At 43.4% G+C, this 21733-nt stretch overlaps 1 protein-coding gene across 1 annotated transcript in view; it reads left to right on the top strand.

The window, feature by feature from the left end:
- hs3st3l (heparan sulfate (glucosamine) 3-O-sulfotransferase 3-like) overlaps positions 1–21506 on the top strand; it is a 121692-nt gene extending 100186 nt beyond the window's left edge. Inside the window, exon 2 of the mRNA XM_052033343.1 lies at positions 20770–21506. Within this exon, the coding sequence (XP_051889303.1) occupies positions 20770–21388 (619 nt within the window). The 3' untranslated portion in view covers positions 21389–21506. The remainder of the gene's footprint in view (positions 1–20769) is intronic.
- The last annotated feature ends 227 nt before the right edge of the window (positions 21507–21733 follow it).

Raw genomic sequence — 21733 nt, 5'->3', positions numbered from 1 at the left:
CAAAAGTTTGCGGATGAGACAGGAAAACATGAGGGAAAATGCTACAAACTAATCATTGTGTTGTGTGCTTTAATGTTTGCAAATATTGCGCACATCACAATCTGTATCATTTAACCCAACCCCCTTAAAAATGCACAATGATTAGTACAACATCTCCTTCTGTAGCAATGCTCAAATTCTCAGGATGGGGATGCAAACAGATCACAATAATAATGCAAAAGAACCAATTTCAGAAGTAGGGAAAGATACAACCAGGACTTCAATCTGCAGCAGATTGAACCTAAAATGAATATTTTGCTTAAGAAGCAATTCATTCCTACTGCCAGGTCATCAGGTGGTGCAGAGGGATGGCCCTTTTTGCAGCTACGTTTTGAAACACATTTCATTTTGAAGGCTAGAAAATTAAATCCTTGAGGGGCGTTGAGCGCTAATAAAGAAAACCTGAAGCACGAAGGATAAAGATGTCATTATGTGCGGCCTGTCTAATGAAGTGAAAAATAAACTACAACAGGGATGTTCGTGGAGGACAAGCGCTAATCACTCGATCAGTCACACCTGTGTCTGACCCATTAATTGTTCAGTTGAAAGTGTGGATGATCAGAAGGTTCAACATCAACGATTTATCCCACTGTTGTCAAGCTGTCAGTTAAAAAAAAGACCCTTTAGCGCATCCAGCTGCCGCCCCTTATTCATTCACATTATTCAATGGAAAGATGGATTGTACAAGTATCTAATCAGCTATACTTGTCCACACAGGGGCAGTGATATGAACAGAATTCTGCAGCAGACAGCAACCTCTGTGCTCTTCTCAACAAAATTAGACTTCAAAACTAAGTCTTTGGATGCATTGAACTCATGAGAATCTGTACCTCTTTTATATTTAACGTGGATTTCTGAGGAGAAAGTTAAAAAACATGAGCAAAGCTCTAACCGGATTAAAGTGAAAGGCCATAAATTGGGGAGCAGTGTTTTAATTGTGGTATGTTTAAATTGGTTGAATAGTTCAGTTTGGCAAGTTTTAATAATCTCTGCAATTTCAGCTGGATAATTTGTAGGAATGTCTCTAAGGACACTTGGAAGACTCATAAACCTCAATACTGCAATACTGCACCTGGACTTTGGTAACACAGCTTTGTTCTGTGCAAAGGGAGAGTGTACCACCCCAAGCCAAGCATGTGCCAACCACTCAAGGATTTTGGTACCGTCAGCAACACCCAGTACACATAGAACATTAATTTATCAATGACTTCAGCAAAGCTAAATCACTACAGAGAATTATGCATAAATTGGAATATTTTCACGAGTTTGTGTTGGCTAGGCTCCACATGCACTCTTATGTCATTCCCAAGGACAAGCTCTGTTCCTTAGTCACTTTATTCTCCTTTTCTCTATCAATTACCCCAGCATAGTCTTTCTTAAATGTTGATATGTTCTCTGCATTAATCACTAACTTGGCTCAGATATACTGCAGTTCCATACCTTTCTAAATTTTGTGCTCTCTACCCTGAATCTTCAACATTTAATCTTCCATTTGTTTCCTCTCGTTCTAGTTCTTGATAAAGTATGAGTTAAATAATTATAACCTTCAACCCTATTGTAATGGAACCCACTTTTCACCACGATTTGTTTAAGGTACTGTCACAGTTTATTTTTGATTACTTTCTTTACTTTAGTGCTGAGACTTCACTGATGTGCAAAAAAAAACATCAGGCTGTAGCACAGAGAAAACCCAAGAAACAGTGTTGATGTGGTAGATGTACTCGATGAAGCTGTTTTGCTGGCAGTCAAAGACTTCCAGAGGAGTTTCATGGCTGTGGCTTGTTCTTGCCTTTGCACATCACCCAGTTATGTTACTTAAGGCCCTCTCACCACTTGGTTCTCAGCACCAAGACCATCTTGGGCCAGCAACTTCAGTTTCTGGATCCGGAGAGGTTACATCTGTGAAAACGCAGGACACAATGTGGGTGACGGGTCTGTTCAGGAAAATCAGGGCCCCTGACAAAATCTGCAATTAAGGTGACCACATATGGGTCATGGAGATGAGCAGGTGCAGCGATAGAGAGTTTCTATGTGATCCTAATGAACAACACGTCAAATAGAAGGAAGCACAGGCGGGTCCTAGGGCAGATGAGAGAGCAGGTTTACTTGCTGCTTTTGTAAATTCATCAAGACCAGCTTTCTGCGTAAGACTGTGGAATGCAGATTAGATAGCAGTGCTGCCTTTGCCCATCTTGAAATGAAAAGAGAGCCCCCTCAGACCATTTGTCTTCCTCCTGTATGTCAACAACCCATCATGATTAATGTTACACGGAGCCCGACATCTGCCTCCTAGACATTATTATTAATGTGGATGTTAGGGACAATGATGCTTAGAGCCTTGTCATGTGTCACTGAAAGGTGGCAGTGATGTTCCCCAAATCACATCGAATGTCCACACTGGATGGAAGTTGGCAACTGGTTCACATCTGGTTCTGCAGTTTGCAAAACATGTCTTTCTTGTACTGCTTGTTGTAAATTGGATGTACAGTGTTGGAATGAGCTGAGAGCAGGACTCTCTGCTTGTGATTGAGGATTTGGTGCTGACTATTCTAATATCTCAAAACTGTTGTTATGGTAAGGTTGTATAAGACATTGGTGAGGCCAAATTTGGAGTATTGTATGCAGTTCTGGTCACCTAACTATAGGAAGGATATCAGTAAGATTGAAAAAGTGCAGAGAAGATTTACTAGAATGTTGCCGGGTCTTCAGGAGTTGAGTTACAGGGAAAGATTGAACAGGTTAGGACTTTATTCCTTGGACCGTAGAAGAATGAGGAGAGATTTGATAGAGGTTTACAAAATTTTGAAAGGTATAGACAGAGTAAATGCGAGTAGGCTCTTTCCACCTAGATTAGGAGAGATAAGTACGAGAGGACATGGCTTTAGGGTGAAAGGGGAAAGGTTTAGGGGGAACATTAGGGGGAACTTCTTCACTCAGAGGGTGGTGGGAGTGTGGAACGGGCTGCCATCTGACGTGGTAAATGCGGGTTCACTCTTAAGTTTTAAGAATAAATTGTATAGATACATGGAAGGGAGAGGTCTGGAGGGTTATGGACTGGGTGCAGGTCAATGGGACGAGTGGAATAAAGTTTCAGCACAGGCTAGAAGGGCCGAATAGCCTGTTTTCTGTGCTGTAGGTTTCTATGGTTCTATGTACACACACCAAGCGGTCTTCTGAACATTAGTCCATATATGAAGCTCCCTTCTGTCATGGCACATTGTGTCACCTGGTAAAAGCGCACTCATGTTTTTACCTATGTATTAGCATATAGGAACTGACACTGAAAGAAACTGTGTTCCTGAACGGATCCATCCTTAAAATTATTTGCCAGGAATAACTTCCATTCACCTGGTGCCTTTTATGGCTTCAGGTTGTCCAAATTCGTTTCATTGTCAATAAGGTGCTTTTAGTTTGTGTAGTCACTGTTGATATGTTGGAAGCTTCACGTTTCATTGAAAGTCAGAAGTAGGGTTAGTTGGCAAAAATATTAGAAGTAGCAAGTGCTTGAGAGGGTGGGTTACTGTTATGTGGGTGCCTTGTGTCCCCTTAGGATAGCCAATCCTCCGGTCCCACTTGAAGGCTTTAACACCTAGAAGTGGCATTCCTGGTTGTTGTTTTTTTATCCCCACTTTCAGTCTTTATTAATGTTGTCGTCAACATCATAGCCTAACACTGTGGATGTCACGTAAAAGTTGAGAGTTTGCATTGCGAACAGGGTTGTTGGGCTTCCTTGCGTAATGCTGTCATTGTTAGTTTCAGCAAGGGGTGGTTTATTAATCTGTTGTAAGTTCTTGCAGCTGCTAGTGCTTAGTCTAGCAGCTGTGATCTCTGCAGCCAGCTCTTAAAGGAACGTACAATGATAAAGGACCATTGCTTTCTCTTCCCTAGAACATCATCATTTCGAACAGGAAGGAAGAGGAGGGAGAGGGGAATGATGTTGATGATAATGTTGATGAACAAAATGTGCTGTCATGCTTGAACCCCCACCCCACAGCACCACCTCAAAGTTTACAGCAAGGGATGAGGAAATCGGATGTGAGGGGTGCATGTCACAGGGAGATACTTACAGGTCAGAATCTGGCACTTGGTGTGGGTACTCTGGTGTGGGACTCACTGGAGGGGAGATCTGTTTATTTACGCACTCTTGAGATGCTTTCAACCAGATGTGTAATGAAGTGGTGAGATCACTAACAGGCCATCACACAGGGCCTACTGACGTAGGTGGCAGGGCACTGTAGAGGCATGCAGGGACACCACACAAAATCTCTCAGCTTCTATGTAGTTTCAGGCTGATCCAAGGAAAAGTCAACTCTCTACTACACTGGTATAACTTGTTATTCCAAAGGAATAGCTATGTGCCATCAATTTGATGTGTTTAGGAAACAATGAGATGTGATTTATGAACAGATTGCTGTCGTTGATGGGCACAAGAATTCAACCCATGAACGGCTCATGATTGTACAGAATCAGATACAGGTCTCTACCCTCATCCTCCACTTATGCCCCTCTTCATAATAAACAGAGAGCTACTCAGATTGGGCAGGGAGCTGAGGAGAGAACAGAGTATGGACCAGGTTCCACTGACCAAGGTTCTGTCATCTAGGTCATCTCTGGGTCTGGAGTGGGTACAATGGTGGAGCAGTCTGGATGCCAGCTGATCATCTCACCATTGTCTAGGCTGCCTAGAGTGTAGGTACAGACATTGATGTTGTCCCTTATGTGGGCACCAGTTCATCTCCCTATCAATTGATGAAATGGTTCAGGTTATTAAGGAGGCCTTATCGACAGCTCCGTGTAGTCAAAGGCTGCCTACACTTGTGGAAGCATAAAAGCCACCAAATCCCAGTGCCTGAGATGCCAAATATTCTTCACTGAGGTCAAAGTAAATGAAATCATTCCTTTACAAATGCCTGGGTGACCTCTCTGATGCAGTAGTGAGAAGCAAATTGGGATAGAGGGCAGAGACCTGCAGTGGTCACTTGGAATGATCCCATGGCAAGGAAGTTTGGAGTCAATGTAATCATGGCTTTCATGGAGAGTGCAGTCCCACCACAAGAGTTTGACTGAATTTCTTCCTGCAGAGTGTTGCGTATCTGTGATGTCGGTCTGGGGAATCCTGAGCCTGTGACTACAGAAAGGTGCAGGTAGGATGTGTATGTCTCTGAAAACTCTTGGGAAGGAGACACGATAGTGTAGCAGTTAGCATAACACTATTACAGTGCCAGCAATCTGGGTTCAATTCCGGCCACTATTTGTAAGGAGTTTGTACGTTCTCCCCGTGTCTGCGTGGGTTTCCTCTGGATGCTCCGGTTTCCTCCCACATTCCAAAGACGTACGGATTAGGAAGTTGTGGGCATGCTATGTTGGCGTCGGAAGCATGGCGACACTTGCGGGCTGCCCCCAGAACACTCTACGCAAAAGATGCATTTCACTGTGTGTTTCGCCATACATGTGACTAATAAAGAAATCTTATCTTATATTGGGCTTACCATTGACTCCTGTGGTGAAGTCCTGGCCCTCCCAGGGCTGCCAGCCATGCCCATGATGATGCTTCTTGTAATGGAGTGCTGCTAGAGGTGTCACTACTGAGCCACTCCTTGAACATACCTATGCAACTAAATGCTGGAGAAAGTAATCCCCGTTCGGTTTGGCACACTTTGCAGACTTTGGCATTGATTGAATAGGTCAATGTGATACTGCCCAGTGAGGTGTTCCAGTGTTAACTGGGTATTTATGTAGTTAGAAAAGTAACAAACCAGTGGAAAGTGCTTCTGTTTCAAGTGAGACTGCCCCACCATGGCCGTGGTTGGAACTTTGAGCTCCAATTTATGTTGTCAAGTCAAGTCAAGTCGAGTTTATTGCGATATCCACAAGTACACATCTGCACAGGTGCAATGAAAAACTTACTTGCAGCAGAATCACAGGCACATAGCATCATATAAGCAGCATTCACAAGAAAAACATAAATTAAACATAAATTATACACAATTAGGACAAAAAAATCAAAGTCCATTTTCGTGCAAAGTGATCAGAGTGGTCATAGTGTTGCTAAACTGTAGTGATTAGGGTTTTGCCGGTTGGTTCAAGAACCGAGTGGTTGAAGGGAATAATTGGGGTGGAAATGTGCATTGGGTTAACACTGATGCCATGGGGTGGGTGTCTGATGCCAGGAACAGGTCATGCACACAATGGGGTAGTAACTGGAAGTGCTCTTTTCTATTATTGTGAAAAACTTTGACGCAACTTCTCCCAGAAATAATCACCAGCGTGATCAACTAAAATCACATTGTGCTGGAAAAAACACTCTGTGATCCCATTTCTGGGCTTGTTATCCTTAAGATAATGGGGTGGTGCAGCACTTAATATTCATGGTCTGGTGTCTGTGGATTCGTTCTTTAATCTGTCCTGGTGAAGCTCTCGCAGAGTTAAGGAAATTAGTAACTGCTTTTGTGGATGGAGAATGTTTTTAGTTTTATACGTCTATTGTGGTTACGTATATTTTTGATGATGTTTATGCACAGGGTCTTGGGTAATAGAGGAACTATGAAGCTCTTTAAAGTAGAACTTTTAGATCTCTCGGAATGTATAGAGGAAGTTGGACTCAGATGTGAAGCCAACCCTTTGTGGTCCATTTGTTTGCCATCACCTACCATTTCCCTCTTCATTATTGGGAATTCTCGAGTTACCATGAGAAGATGATGGTGAGCTAAGTTCTAGAAACATTTGATCCAATTAGTTCACTTGCTGGACCCCTTCAGAAGGCATTAAAGAGTTAACCATATTTTCGTGGCTCATACTTGGAAGGTACTCTGGAGCTGGCTCAGTCACGGTGCCTACACATTCAGAAAAGTACCTGAGAGCTGGGGAGAAAAATCAAACAAATGGAATACAAAATGCAATTTAATGATTGGTCAGGAATAATTTACTTACAGTAGTGATGACTCGATTTATATACCAAATCTTCAGTCATTCAATAAGAAGTCATTGAACGCTTATCAAAAAATCTCTTCTGCCAGACTCAATACAACCAGTAGGGGAAGTGAATTCATTGACAAGTGTGAGAGCATGTGCTTCAATGCTGCACATTAAACCCTTTTGTTTCCTTTCATTGGCACCAGGGGACATTTGCATAAATTTGGATTTATATGGACTGTAAAATCAATAGAACAACTGATAATGCTGAATTACAGGTGCACTACAAAGTAATTACTCCAGCATAAACCAAAGAATGTGGCATTTGGGCAATAACCTATGTATAAGGCCTGTTACATGTCTGGGACACAGTGGTGCTTAATAATGGGTAACTTGAAGATTATAGTCCAGCCTGTAGGAGCTGGGAGGGTGTTAAATCAAATCTCTCTATGGTTTCAATTGGTTATCTTGAGTGTGCTAAACTCATTCATTTCACAGCATAATGCCCAACTCACGCCTCCCTAATTAAACACTAATTACTGTTTTCAATGGTATTAGATCACTAGAACAGATTATTAAACAGTTTTCTCAAGAGTACTTAATAACCAATTAAAACTTATAAGCCTGTGGGGAAGTAATTAATGAACTCAACCCTTCCATTGTGTGCAATGGTGAAGGATTAATAAATACTATTATTGGGAATATTTAAACGTGTACGTTGATATTGTGGTATCACCTCGAGTATTTTTACCTACATCGGTGTTTGCCGAAGCCCCAGCAGTTGGGAACTGAAATTATGATCCTCCACACTAATTGGAAATGATTTTTATCACTAATCACTTTATCATAGTCCATTAGCACAGTGAGAAATTTTTGAGGAAGTCTTTGAGAACTTGGATCTTCTTGGAGAGGGGCACACTACTTGATATGCTTTTTTTACATTTACATGCAGGTGACCAAGAGTTACGTTTTAAAACATTGTCAGGTTGCATGGAGTAAGAGAGATGGTGAGGTAAATCAGAAAGCTGTGATGCCTGGATTGGTTTTAAATCCTGTTAGATGAGAAGAGAAAGTTAAAGCTAAAGTCTTAAGTTAAAGCAGGAAGTGATGGGTCTTTATTTCAATCGACTTCTTGTTGCATAGTAGTTGGAATGTGCATAAGACAGCAGGGAAATTAAGGGGAGTGTTAGAAGAACATTCAACAGAACAATGGACAATTTATGTCAGGCTGGAGTTAGCTCAGTTAATAATGCAACATGGATATTTAAGCAGTTGCTCTGATGGTAGGTGAGATGGCAGGTGAGATAGCTGAATCATTCCAGGATTGAACCTCCATCGCACATATACTATATGTGGGTTTAAAACAACATGAGACAAACTTTCTCCACCTCCGCTCAAGCCCAGACCCTCCGGGTCTCTGATGCCAAGAGGAACTGACCAGGTTTGGGAATGATGTGCTCAGTCGTTAAGTCTCTGACTCGGACTCAGGCTCCAGGACCATGTGGGAGGAATAGTGTGGGAATTTCACTTGTACCCAATGACTGATGTTCATAAATGATCTAGGATGGCAAACTGTACTAGGTTAGTTGACTGTGACCTGTATTACACCTGAGCACCCATCTATTCCTTATCGAACATGTGTACAAGTGTCACAAACTATAAAGTACGGGTGGGAATTGTGCCTGCAAGTTCCTCCCAGAAGCCCAGGAGACCGAGACTTAAGCAAATTTAAAAACTATACATTGAAGATCTCGTTGCTCTCTCGAAGGAAAAGGGCTTTAAAATTTTTATTATCATGTTCCCACCCCCTCCCCCCCCCCAAGCTAATTAATCCAGGAATGTGACATTTGTTTCCAGGATTTGGTTGCATTATTTCTCCATCCTTCGGTAGCTGGCCTCCTTTAATGAGGAATTATCTTCCCCTGTATTGCATTTCTGGGGAGATGGAGCCTTGTACAATGGAGGCAGGGACAAGTAAATGTGGGCAGGCAGAAGCATTGTTCTCTCCTCCATAATCTAAGCCATTACAGATAATGTGAGGTTACGGCCATGTGATGCAATAGCCCTATAATGTTAAGGATTCCCACATGGTGCCCTTCCAGAAGTGGTCAAACTTATGTCCCTACTCAGGCTCCTGCATTGCTCTCACTTTCAAAAACTCCATTAGGAACAAATAGGTCTTTACTCAACCTTTCGGGATAGATCCTGACTTTGTATGGTTGTGTAAAATGGGTGATACTAAGCCAGCAGACTGCTTAATATTCCTCCCAACTTTTATTTCCATTGACATCAATCAGAAAGGATATAAAACAGCTGTCAACTTACTTATCATCATTTTACACTATCCTACAAATCAACATTACCCTCACTAATTCATCTCCTAACTCCTAATTAAGTTTTTCCATGACCTCACTACACTCACTCCCATCCTGTGTGAAGTGCTGTGGGATATTAAAGCCAGTGTAAATGCAACTTTTCGCAGCCTCACTGATAGCAGGGAGTCTATTAAACAGTGGTATTCCATTAGCAAATAGTTAAAAGCAGCAAGCTCTTTATACATCACTGAATTTCATATATCTCATAAACCTAATTCAAACATGTTCCTGAGGAGACATAGAATGAGTAAAAGCCATTATTTCATTGACAGCATTTCTTTTTCCAACAACTACTATGTCAGGGTTGAAGCCTAGCTTAGAGTATTAATAATAATATAGTTATGACCAGGAAAATTCAGTCAGGAAGAAAATTATCACCTCTCACCCTCTCCTCTAGTATACTGTCTCTGCTGGGGATTGCATTTCACAGTCAACCTCACAGGGATTGGAATGGGCCAATGCTCAGAACTGAAATCAAATCTAAGAGTTATTAGCCTATTGTAGTTCTGCCTTGGCCAATTAGACAAAGCAAAACCAGGAGGGATCCAGCCCAGTGAAGGAGTGAAACAAATAAAGCAAATACTTTTTTTCCACAACAGTTGACAAAATTCACCGTTAGAACAGGGTTGCAGCCAAGCCAGAACCAAGTGAGGTGGGGACTATTTCCATCTGACTGGATTTTTCCATTTTCATCACTTATTGCATCCAGCTCTCAGCTCTCCCTGGCTCCTGATTTTCATGTGATTAGACAATAGACCTTAAAGGGAGAGAAGCAGCATTTTTGCGTTGAAGTCTCTAATGTGGGAATCAAACCCATTACTTTCTAATCCAGGGTAAGAGACCCACCACTGATCCACAGATGACATTAGTTCCCTGTGTACTTCAAACCCCTTTGTTCCTCTACAGTTCTTCAATATTTATAAAATATTATTCTTGATTATTACTTGAAGAGAGAAACAAATTTAAAGTCTCAGATTGATGTTCTCTTCTCCCCTCCCTCCTATCTCTGCATCTTGAAACTTATTTTATGTCTAACTTTTCTGATGACAGGTCATTGACTTGAAGCATTAACTCTGTACCTTGTCACAGATGCTGTTGAGATTTTCTAGCCTTCTCTGTTTTATTTCAGATTTCCAGCATGTGCAGTGTTTTGCTTTCTTTCTTGGGTTCATATTGGTTGACCTTTAACTTGCATCTTCCCCGTACTACATATTAGACCACTTACTGCACTCCAGCCCCCATCCTACATACTCTCATTTTTGCCTCTAATCTTTTGAAAGTTGAAAGTCGAGTTTATTGTCATATACCCAAGTACATGTATGGACAGGTGCAATGAAATACTTACTTGCAGCAGCATCACAGACACATAGCATCATATAAGCAGCATTCACAAGAAAAACATAAATTATACATAAATTATACACAACTTCTTCAAGAAAAAGCATAATTAGAACAAAAAAAATGTCCATTTTAGTGCAGAGTGATCAAAGTGATCATAGGGTTGCTAAACTGCAGTGATTATGGTTGTGCTGGTTGGTTCAAGAACTGAATGGTTGGAGGGAAGTAGCTGTTCTTGAACCTGGTGGTGTGGGACTTCAGGTTTCTGTACCTCCTGCCCAATGATAGCTGTGAGAAGATGGCATGGCCTGGGTGGTGGGGATTTTTGAGGCTGCGCCTCCTGTAGATACTACCGATGGTGGGGAGGGATGTGCTCATGATGTATTGGGCTAAGTCCACTACTCTCTGTGGCTTCTTACGTTCCTGTGCATTCGAATTGCCGTACCAGACCATGATGCAACCTGTCAGGCTATTTTCCTGGCTGAATGAATTTCAAACTTTTTGTTTGAAATTCATTCCCGTAACCTTCTGCTTCTTCGTCTTAACATTTTTATTCTCTCCTTTTTCCTATTTGTTAACTTGTAGCTCTTCTCCCTTTTGTTCCTGTTTACACTAAATATCCTATCTAAATGTGAGTTGTTGATGTGGTATTAAATATTCAGCTGCAGCATTATTTGTTGAAGCAGTAAGACTTTTCTCACTTTACTCAGAATCATTTTCAACCAAACAAAATGAATATACAGCATCCTCTGCAAACAAATTAGTGCAGCTCTAAACCACTCTCACAATATTTTCAAAGGCTAACTATTGCCAACTAGTGTTTTAATATTCTAAGTGCACCCTTGTAAGTGCCTGAAAGTATGCCGAGATCAAAAATTCATGTGAATGTCCTCTCCCACAGGCAAGGAAAATGCTTGTGTGGTCATTAAATCTCTGTCAGATTTTTTTTGAAAAAACAGGGCCACTTCATTCCCTGGGTTCTGAGTGCATGACTAATTGGAAGTCTATTGATAATTTCAATGCAGTCAATCAGCAAGAGCACCCCTGTCAGGCCTGTGCAGAGATAAGAGACTGTTGAACGAAGGCTAAAAGGCTGCATTACAAAAAGAGCAATAGGAGCAACATTAGAATGAACATTCCCTAACCACAGACCTCCCTTTCATCTGCAAAATATTCTGTAATGTAAATGTTACAGGAAATTGATTTTTTTTAACTTTACACTGGGATATCTGAATGGCATTAATGCTTAATATTGGGATTGCTAAATTAAGCCTCTACAGTTGGGCATTTAAATGGTATTAACCCTTTACACCGGCTCTTCTAAATGGTCCTAACCAGTACTCTGGAACCTCTAAATGGTATTAACTCTTTGCAACCAGGCTTCTCAAAAGCATTAATCCTTACACTGTTACCTTGAAGTACATTGAGTTCTGTAGAAAATTCTTTATTTTTGGCATTATTCCTTTACCAGTAAGTCAAGTCGCAGGGTTTGAACAGCTGAACGTAGATGAACTGTGAGGTCTCGCCCTATTTCGCTATGGGCAGTGAGAACCTAACTCCAGCTTCAGGATAGGTTTATACCAATGACACTAAGCAAAGCTGCTTCACAGCAGTTCCACAGTGGTAGTGTAAATCCATGCTGTTTAATATCCCCTTAACTACTGGTGTCTGACAACATGTTTGATGCAACTGCTTAGCCAGAGAGCAGAGGCTGAGCTTCCAAACAGACGTTGAGTGGTTGCTGAATACAAGGTGGCTGAAACCTGTTCCTTTTCATTCAACCTTGCACTACAGAAATCCTTGGAACAAGTTAAGAATGAGAATTCTGCTCCTCCTCTTTGGGAAAGGTTTAGGAGCTGAAGCTCAAAGTCATGCCTCTGGTATCTGAGTAACTTTGAATTCAGAACCTTACACACACACACACAGTTACTGCTTCAAAGTGATGAAAACAGCTGTTTCAATATTGTGTTTGCTCTCCAAATATGACCTGCCTATATATACTTTTTTACAATACTCCAGAGTTCCAAGACAAAGCCTTTAAAACACACTCAAGTCGGTGCTGTAATTTATTCATTGTCAGGATGTGGAAGCCAGCACTTAATGCTCACTCTTGTTGTCCTTGAGAAGTAGAAAGTGAGCCGACTTCTTGAACCACTGTTATGTAAGATGGTGGTGTGTAGTATTGTTAGGTAGGGTTGTGACTTAATAATACTTGGATAAGTTATATCTTTAAAGAGAAATTTGTCTTTGGTCACAGCACTAAACTCAATTGAGAGCACCAGCCATGGCTGCATTCATCTCTAGTTCCTTTCTGTTGACTTTGATGGGATTGAATGTGAGGGAGGTAAGTTCAGCTGCTGCCTGGCACTCGTGCCTCACATCTGCACTGACGATCAAAGGTGAATTTTTCCGACTTTTCCTGTTTGCACTTTCACTACTTTATCTCCAAATTGTTATCACTCACCAGTAAGCATGTGGCTGCATCTACTTAAATGATAACTTTTTGTCAGTGGTCAGATTCCTCTCCATCCCATCTCTCTCCCCACTTTCACAATTATGAGTCCTGCCAACATCCCATTCCTCTTTAGTGCTATAACATAGAACATAGAACATTACAGCACAGTACAGGCCCTTCAGCCCACAATGTGTGCCAATATTTTATCCTGCTCTAATATCTATCTACCCCTTCCCTCCCATTTCTCTATCATTCATGTGGCTATCTAAGAATCTCTTAAATATCCCTAATATATCTGCCCCCACAACCTCTGCCGGCAGTGCGTTCACGCACCCACCACTCTCTGTGTAAAAAATTTACCTCTGACATCCCCCTTATACCTTCCTCCAATCACCTTAAGATTATGCCCCCTTGTGTTAGCCATTGTCGCCCTGGGAAAAAGTCTCTGACTGTCCGCTCGATCTATGCCTCTTATCATCTTGTACACCTCCATCAAGTCACCTCTCATCCTCCTTCTCTCCAAAGAGAAAAGCCCTAACTCACCACAAGACATGACCACTGTCACTCTTCTCCAACTTGCACAAATGTTCTTTGATATTTTCTGCATCAATCATTTCTTTTTCCAACTGGTAGATTGGGGAAATCACGGGTCCACAATAGTTTAAGTCTCTGACTCTCCGTGATCACTCAGCAATGAACTCCAGAAAAAAAATGGAAGATTTACATGTACTTCCTAACAAAGGACTGTTCCATGCTGTGGATGCTGTGTCATCCCTTGGAGATTGGGACACTTGCCTGGTTGTCCATCTTGTCATCTAATTGTCTTTCCATTTCCTCTTTGACCATCCATCTTCAATTGAGTGTTTGCTAATTTTCTTAACTGTGTGGACTTGGAAAGTCTGTTATCAGGAATTTTACTTCATCGGTGGGTAAATCCTGAATGAACATGCCAAGTTACTACCTGACAGTCTACTTCTGCAGGCCTGATGTTAAGCAGGGTTGGGGATCAGGTCAGCAGGGTACCAGGTGAATGGTGAGCCATCCAAACCCTGCAGGTGTCTCACCCTACTGAGATGTGGCTGTAGTTTGGCAGCAAAGATCAGAATATTAGGTGGTGGGAGCTCCAAGTCAAAGGAATATTCCCGACTGCTTGGGCAAGCAGTAGGTTGGCCAGGAGTTCACTGTTGTGGTGTGGAGTATGTTGGGCTTAAAATTTCCCTGTGTTGCCCACAGGGATAAAGAAACTTCTCTGCCTCCACATGCTCTTCTTCAGAGGTTGGCTCGGGAGGGATATCCCAGTAGCCTGCACCTCCCTTGGTTCAGATTGAAACCCACATGTAGGCAGCCAGATCAGTGCAGGGGAGTCTTGGAGTCCATTTTCACTGTGCTCTATTATCTTTGGGTGGGCAGAGTTTAAAATTGGCATTGAAATATTAGGTCCAACCTCACTTTCCACCTCCCTTATGGAGAGATGCCCAACTACTCTTTGCCTCCCGCATTAATGACAAATGTCCTTGCAAAGGGAGGAAATCCTATCCCACCCCTTTGATATTTTGCGCTCAGCTGTGCCACACCCACGGTAATGTCGGTGAGTTGCCTTGGTCGATTCAGGCAAGCAAGTTCAATAGGGTCAGGGTGTTGACCGGAAAATAACCTTTGAACTGCTGGCCATTTTGCATCTGTGACTGAACCAGTCTGAGCTGTGAACTTTTAACAAGTTGTTGTCTCTTGTCGTGTGATCAAAGGCTGTACTTTGTACTCATGAAAAGTCCTTGAGGCCTTGAAGAGGATTCAAAGGAAAGCAACAAAATACGGAACAATGATGAGGGTGAAGGACCACAGCTGATTTTCTCTGGGAAAAAATATATTAAGGGAATTCACCATCCAAGGAGAGAATCAGTTAACTTGTTTAGTGAGGGCATTTTGCACAGAAGCAAGAGACCTAGGGGAGCAAGATATACTTGCCGTGTTTACATTCTGTCCAGCTTTCCATTCAGACCCTGATTATTTGCATAATTGTTTCCAGTTAAGTAAAAGATTGATTTGACATTGGTAACTTATCATTGCTTGTAGGTTGATGTTAATATTCTTCAGGCGTACTGCACCGAGCATCTGGTTAGCAAAAATATTGGCTGTATCTTCTTTAATTTATTCCAACCATATGTTGTGTGTAGGAGGAAGAGCTGAGCATTGAAGCTGGGAGGGTAGAAAGGATACTGGACCTGGTTTCTGGGCCCAGTCTTGGCGCTGTACAACCAGTGCCTGCCCAACCAGTGGGCCCAGGTGGAGATTTGGTTCTTGGATTTTATCCGCACACACACTTTCAGCTCTGGTCGTTGATCCCCGGCAACTCTCCCAGGCAAAGCTTCCTGTCCATGTTTTTACTTCCAAAGATATGCTCTATTCATAATATGTATCGTAAACACAATCATGGTATGTCCTCCTTTACATTCATTGTACTGTCAGTTCAATAGCCCTTGTTACACCCTTAAGGGAGCAAGCAGTGCAGCAGGCTGCTAAAGGCAGAGGAGGGATAGAGGGGATGATCGATCACTACTCCAATACGTCTGGGCACACAATCCTGTTCCTCCAGCTCAACAGGAATGATTTTTTATTCTTAAAAACATTCACAACTGACCTTTGCTACAGACTTCAGGGACTTAAAATAATTTATAATAGGATTCTTCAGTGGAAAAGTGACTTTTCATTTATATCTTCAAGGATCCAATACCGGCTCCAGCTGTCCGCTAAGAATGTTTCATTAAAAAGGCCTGGCATATTTAGCACTAAGGGTCTGGTGGAGAGGGCATGGAGCCAGTTTCCTCCTGGATAACTTCACTGAGGCCTGCCTTCTAGTTGCTTTTATATTTCATATTAATTTATATTTTCTTAAACAAAAAGAGGCCTTTCTGCCCTTTGAGTCTGTGCCGGCTCTCCCACTCATTTCCCTGTAACCTGGTCTCTTTCTGTCATGCCTATTAATACCTCCCCTACCCACACCCAGTTCTCTCAACAGCCACCTGGACTCATGGTTATTTACTGTAGCCAAGTAACCTACCAACACATCTTTGGGATGTGCAAGGAAACTGGGGCATCCATGGGAATCCCACATGGTTAGAAGGAGAATGTGGAAGTTCCACACAGACAGCACTCGAGGTCAGGATGGAACGTGCCTCGCTGGAGGCTGAGACAGCCACACCACCTGCAGCACCATTGTGACACCCTAGAAGATATCTTTATTAGTCACATGTATATCGAAACACATAGTGAAATGCACCTTTTCGCGTAGAGTGTTCTGGGGCAGCCCGCAAGTGTTGCCTTGCTTTCGGTGGCAACATAACATGCACACAACTTCCTAATCCGTACGTCTTTGGAATGTGGGAAGAAACCGGAGCACCCGGAGGAAACCCACGCAGACACAGGGAGAACATACAAACTCCTTACAGACAGTGGCCGGAATTGAACCTGGGTCGCTGGTGCTGTGAAACATTACTGTAACTGCTACACTACTGAGCCTTCCCTCAGCCATCGATATACAGGAAAAGCTTGGTTATCTGACATTTTACAGTCTGGTGTGCTCCAGTAGGTGGTGGACAGAGGGGCAGAGCTGAGGGAGGAGATTATCAATGGAAGGGTCGGGCTCAGGTAGCATCTGACCAATGGAGTAACTCAGCCGACTCTTAATTAACCAGACAACTGAGCTCTTATTGCAAATCACTCAATAAACTGCAAAGTTCCCACAAACGTAGACGTCCTCAATCTACTGAACGAGAAACTCTAATGAGCATCGTAACATTTAATGCATTCAGTGACAGTTTTTGATCCAAGCATTGATCACTAAAAGCAATGGGCAATGCCATGCATGCGCTGCACACTTGGAGAATCTGCAGCACTGCCCTTTGCACGTCGGATTCATGTGCAAAGAGGACACAGACATGTCGATCAGTGTGCAATGTGCAATTGATGTCATGGTAGTAACATACAGTGGGAACGCCTGGTTTCCAGAGAGTGAAGGGCTGCTCCACATATTAAAAGGGCTTGGCCTTCCCTGGGTTGCCTCTGGGGAGTCTGACAGTGAGGCAACACCTGGAGCCTTTAAGGATGGTTCTGATGTCGTCCTTCTCCAAGGTAAACACTATGATGCTGGAGGGACTCAGCAGGCCAGACAGCATCCGTGGAGAAAAGCAGGCGGTCAATGTTTCAGGTCAGGACCCTTCTTCAGGACTGAAAATAGGAAAAAGGGAAGCCAATATATCGGAGGGAAAAGCAGAGCAGTGATAGGTGAACAAAAGAAGGGAGGCGGGGTGGGCACAGGCTTGTAATGTAATGTCATGACACAGAAGGAGGCCATTCTACCCATCAGGTCTATGCCAATCCCATGAGTCTCATTCTCTCTCTTTATTTCCCTGTCCCCTTCAACCTATTCTCTCTCACATCTGCCCCTTTTATATTTGCTGTACACTAATGAGATTGGTGGGAACCCCAGGCCTAAATTAATGTGGGCAAAGGGGCATATCAATGGGAGTCCTTATGGGTGTAGACGCCAGTTATACCCTGAAGCTTGAGTGTAGTCCTAGAGAAACCGATTAGTCATTTACCCATTGCAACAATGTGGAAGTTGATCAGCATCCATGAGGAGAGAAACAGAGTCAATCTTTCAGGTGAAGGACTCTTCCTTGGAACCAAGGCTGTCACCTGACCTGTTGAGTATGCCAGCATTTTCTGCTGTTACTTCAACAGTTTTTTTGCTCCAACTGCAATGTACAGCCTTGAATACACCCTTTAGAAATCAGGAGACTTTTGATGTGAGCCTCTTTGTTTAATTACATATGTACATGGTGTTTTACCACAAGACCTTAAGGGTATTGCAAAGCACATCACAGTCAATCAATTGCTTTGAGGGTGCAGTTCCTGCTGTATGGCAGAAGATGCTGCAATCACGTGGCTGTTTAATGTACGTTAAGAAACCACATAATAAAAACAGCTGAGAGTGCGGAGGATAAAGCCCCTGCTGTTCCTTGCATGATGCCTCGTGCCCCAAAGACAGAACTGCCAACAGTGCAGTTCCCTTTCAGTCCTGAACTAAAATGTCTGCTTGGACTTCACACTCAAGGCTCTGCAGTAACACTTGAAACTGCAACGTACTGACTTGTGGGGAGGGTACTCTAATTCCTAGACATTGATCCACATTTCTCCACTTCATTTAACCATTGATAACCCACAAGAGTCTATACAAGCTTCTTTAATCATAAACAGTAACAATCCAGTGTGCCACTCCCAAGGAAAGTGGGAATGTGCATCATGACATTTAGGGCCAAAAAAACAAACTACTGGAGGAACTCAGTGGGTCAGGCAGCATCAATGGAGGGAAATGAACAGTTAACGTTTTGGGTCAAGCCCCTTCTATCCATTTCCTTTCACAGATGCTGTCCGACCCACTGACTTCCTCCAGCAGTTTGTTTTATGCTCCAGATTCCAGCATCTGCGGTCTTGTGTCCCCATGACATTCTAAACTTTAAACTTTATTCATACAGCACGGTAACGAGCCCTTCCAGCCCAACGAGTCCACGCTACCCATTTAAACCCATGTTAACCTACCCGTACATCTTTTCAGAATGTGGGAGGAAACCAGAGCACCTGGAAGGAACCCATGCAGACACGGGGAGAACGTACAAACTCCTTACAGACAGCGATGAGAATCGAACCCCGATCGTTGACACTGTAATAGCGTCACGCTAACCACTACGCTACCATGCCATTTAGAACACCATTTAAGACACCCAGCCTAACGTCCTCTGTTCACTAACTTTATCAGGGACCCAATGGTGGACCAGGAGCCTCAGGAGGACTGCAGACACCTTTAAGGGCCACCATGTGATTGCCAAGGGGTGGAAGCCCATCACCACATTTGTGGGCCCACTGCTGCAGAGATGAACAATGCTCAAGGCCCACATCCTGGATCACTGGCGTTGCACCTTCTCCGCAGTGCAGGGATCAAATTAGAGTCATCGAGTTCTACAGCACAGAAACAGGCCCTTCGGCCCAACTCAATTGTGCCAACCAAATGTCGATTCGAGCTAGTGCCAGTTGCCTGCATTTGGCCCATATCCTTCTGAACCTTTTCTATCCGTGTACCTCTCTTGACATCTCTTAAACATTTTAATTGTACCCACCTCTACACCTTCCTCTGGCAACCCATTCCATATACCCACCACCCTCTGTGTGAAAAAGTTTCCTCTCAGGTCCCTGTTAAACCTTTCCCCTCTGATTGTGCTGTGTACTAGATGGCAGGAGGGTTTTTTAGTTATTCATTTTTCAGGATTTAGACATCACAGTATTTATTTCCCATCCCCAATTGCCCCTGGTGTTGGAGAGGCACTCTAGAATGACCTCTGTCGTTTTGGCGAAGATGCTCCCAGAGAGTTGTTGGGAAGGAAGTTCAAGGATTTAGTGACAATGAAGGAACAGTGATATATTCCCAAGCTAGGATGGTGCGTGATTTAGAGGGGAACCTGCTGGTGGTGGTGTTCTCACGTGCCCTTGTCCTTCTTGGTGGTAGAGACTGCCGGTTTGGCAGGTGTTGTAGGTGCCAGTGGTTGGAAGTCAGAAGCCTGTTCTGGGTCTTGGGGTACGGGAAGGTCAGCATCAGAGGATCAAGCTGAGGTCAGGGTTCCCAGGCGATTGAGTTGACCATCAGGGAGAGTTGCAGCTTTCTGGAAGTGGCGATTGAGGGGTCTGATGGGTTGTCATTCGGTGATTGGGGGAATGGTTGTGTTGTTGAGTGATCATAGGGTCAGACCATCCAAATCAGGACCCTTGTGGGTTTGTGTGATCGGGACTATCAGAGGATTGGATTATCGGAGCCCTGGTGATTGCAGGAGATCAGTGGGCGGTGATTGACTCCCTGATAGGGGGAGCCCCCGGAAGAAATAAAGGATGTAATAGGTACTCCTGTGGTCCTAGTCCAGCTTATTCCCAACAACGCTCCCAAAGAGTGTGGCACGGGGACTGGCCTTGCCTAATTCGGCTGATGCAGGAACTGCAACAACAGCTCAGGCTGGATCCTCGAAAACGATCGTCATTGAAATTCTCCCCAGGGGAAGCACATTTTCAATACTGCAGCAATGAGGGTTCCTTGATCAAATTCTTCTTCCATAACTCCCATTTCCCAACCAATCTGATTGTAGAGTCTTGGTCAAATTGTTCATTTTTGTCAATTTGTTTTTTGGGTTGAAATATAAACAGAAAATTCTGTAGGTGCTCGGGACAGAAGAAGGTAGGATCGATATCTCAGATCATTGAACTCCCTTCAGAAGCTGCCATGTCATCCACTTTGGTGTTAACGCCTCCTACCAAGTACTGACTACTATCCACAGTTTCTGGTTTGGTTTCCAGTTTCCACCATCTACTGGGAATAACTCCACTAACAGCTCAAGTCTTATCAGAGTGTTAATTATGTGTGTGTGGAGTCACTGGCCTGGATTCGTGTCAGCTTGGAGTTTATCCCACTCTGATTTGAGAGCCCATTCGGGAGGAAGCACTGATGAACTTATGAAAATAGTTATCAAACAGAAGGTTTTCATAACTCTGCTTGTCATTTGGAGGAGGACTTCTAATATTTAACTATAAAGTGTTTGTGCTTCCTTGCAGGAATCTGATGCCCAAGGCACTTGATGGTCAGATTGTGATGGAGAAAACGCCCAGGTACTTTGTGACAGCAGAGGCACCAGCTCGCATTCATGCTATGTCCAAGGACACCAAACTGATCGTGGTCGTGCGGGACCCAGTGACCAGAGCCATCTCAGACTATACCCAGATCATCTCGAAAGCGGCAGACATCCCTGGCTTTGAAACTCTCACTTTCAAAAACAGGACTACGGGCTTGGTTGACGCATCGTGGAGCCCAATATGGATTGGGATCTATGCTCAGCACTTAGAGAACTGGCTGCAGTATTTCCCCTTGTCGCAGATGCACTTTGTCAGTGGGGAGAGGCTGATCACTGACCCATCTGGGGAGCTGGGAAAAGTCCAAGACTTCCTTGGCCTGCAGAGGCTCATAACAGATGACCACTTCTTCTTCAATGAGACCAAGGGCTTCCCCTGCCTGAAGAAGCCACAGGGCAACGGCAAACCTCACTGCCTGGGCAAAACGAAAGGCAGGATCCATCCCAACATCGACCCAGGAGTGGTCCAGAAACTGCGGGACTTCTATCGCCCCTTCAACAGGCATTTCTATCAAATGACTGGGCAGAACTTTGGCTGGGAGTGATAGGAGGGCAGGGGAGGTGAACTGAAGTCCATGACCAGGAACTGAACAATGGTAGAAGCAAGGGAAGCCATCAGGATCGCCAATTAACCAAGTCCGCATGTCAAGTCAAAGATGTAGCACATCCGTTTATAATCCACAGAAGCTGTGCTGGGGTCATGTGCATTCTGCATCTGCTGCTTTACAGATCTTGAAGAAACTTCAAAGAACTGTGGACTTTTTCACTCAATATTTACCCAAGTCTTCATCACACCTTCAAAGGGCAATGTCCATCTTGCGAGGACTTTATTTTTGCTTGCAGTGGTCCTGAGCAATGGTTGTTGATTTTTTAATATATACATATGTATA

This window comes from Pristis pectinata, chromosome 18 (genome assembly GCF_009764475.1).
Source record: "Pristis pectinata isolate sPriPec2 chromosome 18, sPriPec2.1.pri, whole genome shotgun sequence".
Lineage (NCBI taxonomy): Eukaryota > Metazoa > Chordata > Chondrichthyes > Rhinopristiformes > Pristidae > Pristis > Pristis pectinata.
Note: the sequence above shows the minus strand (reverse complement) of the source record. Positions and strands in the feature narration are given on the sequence as shown.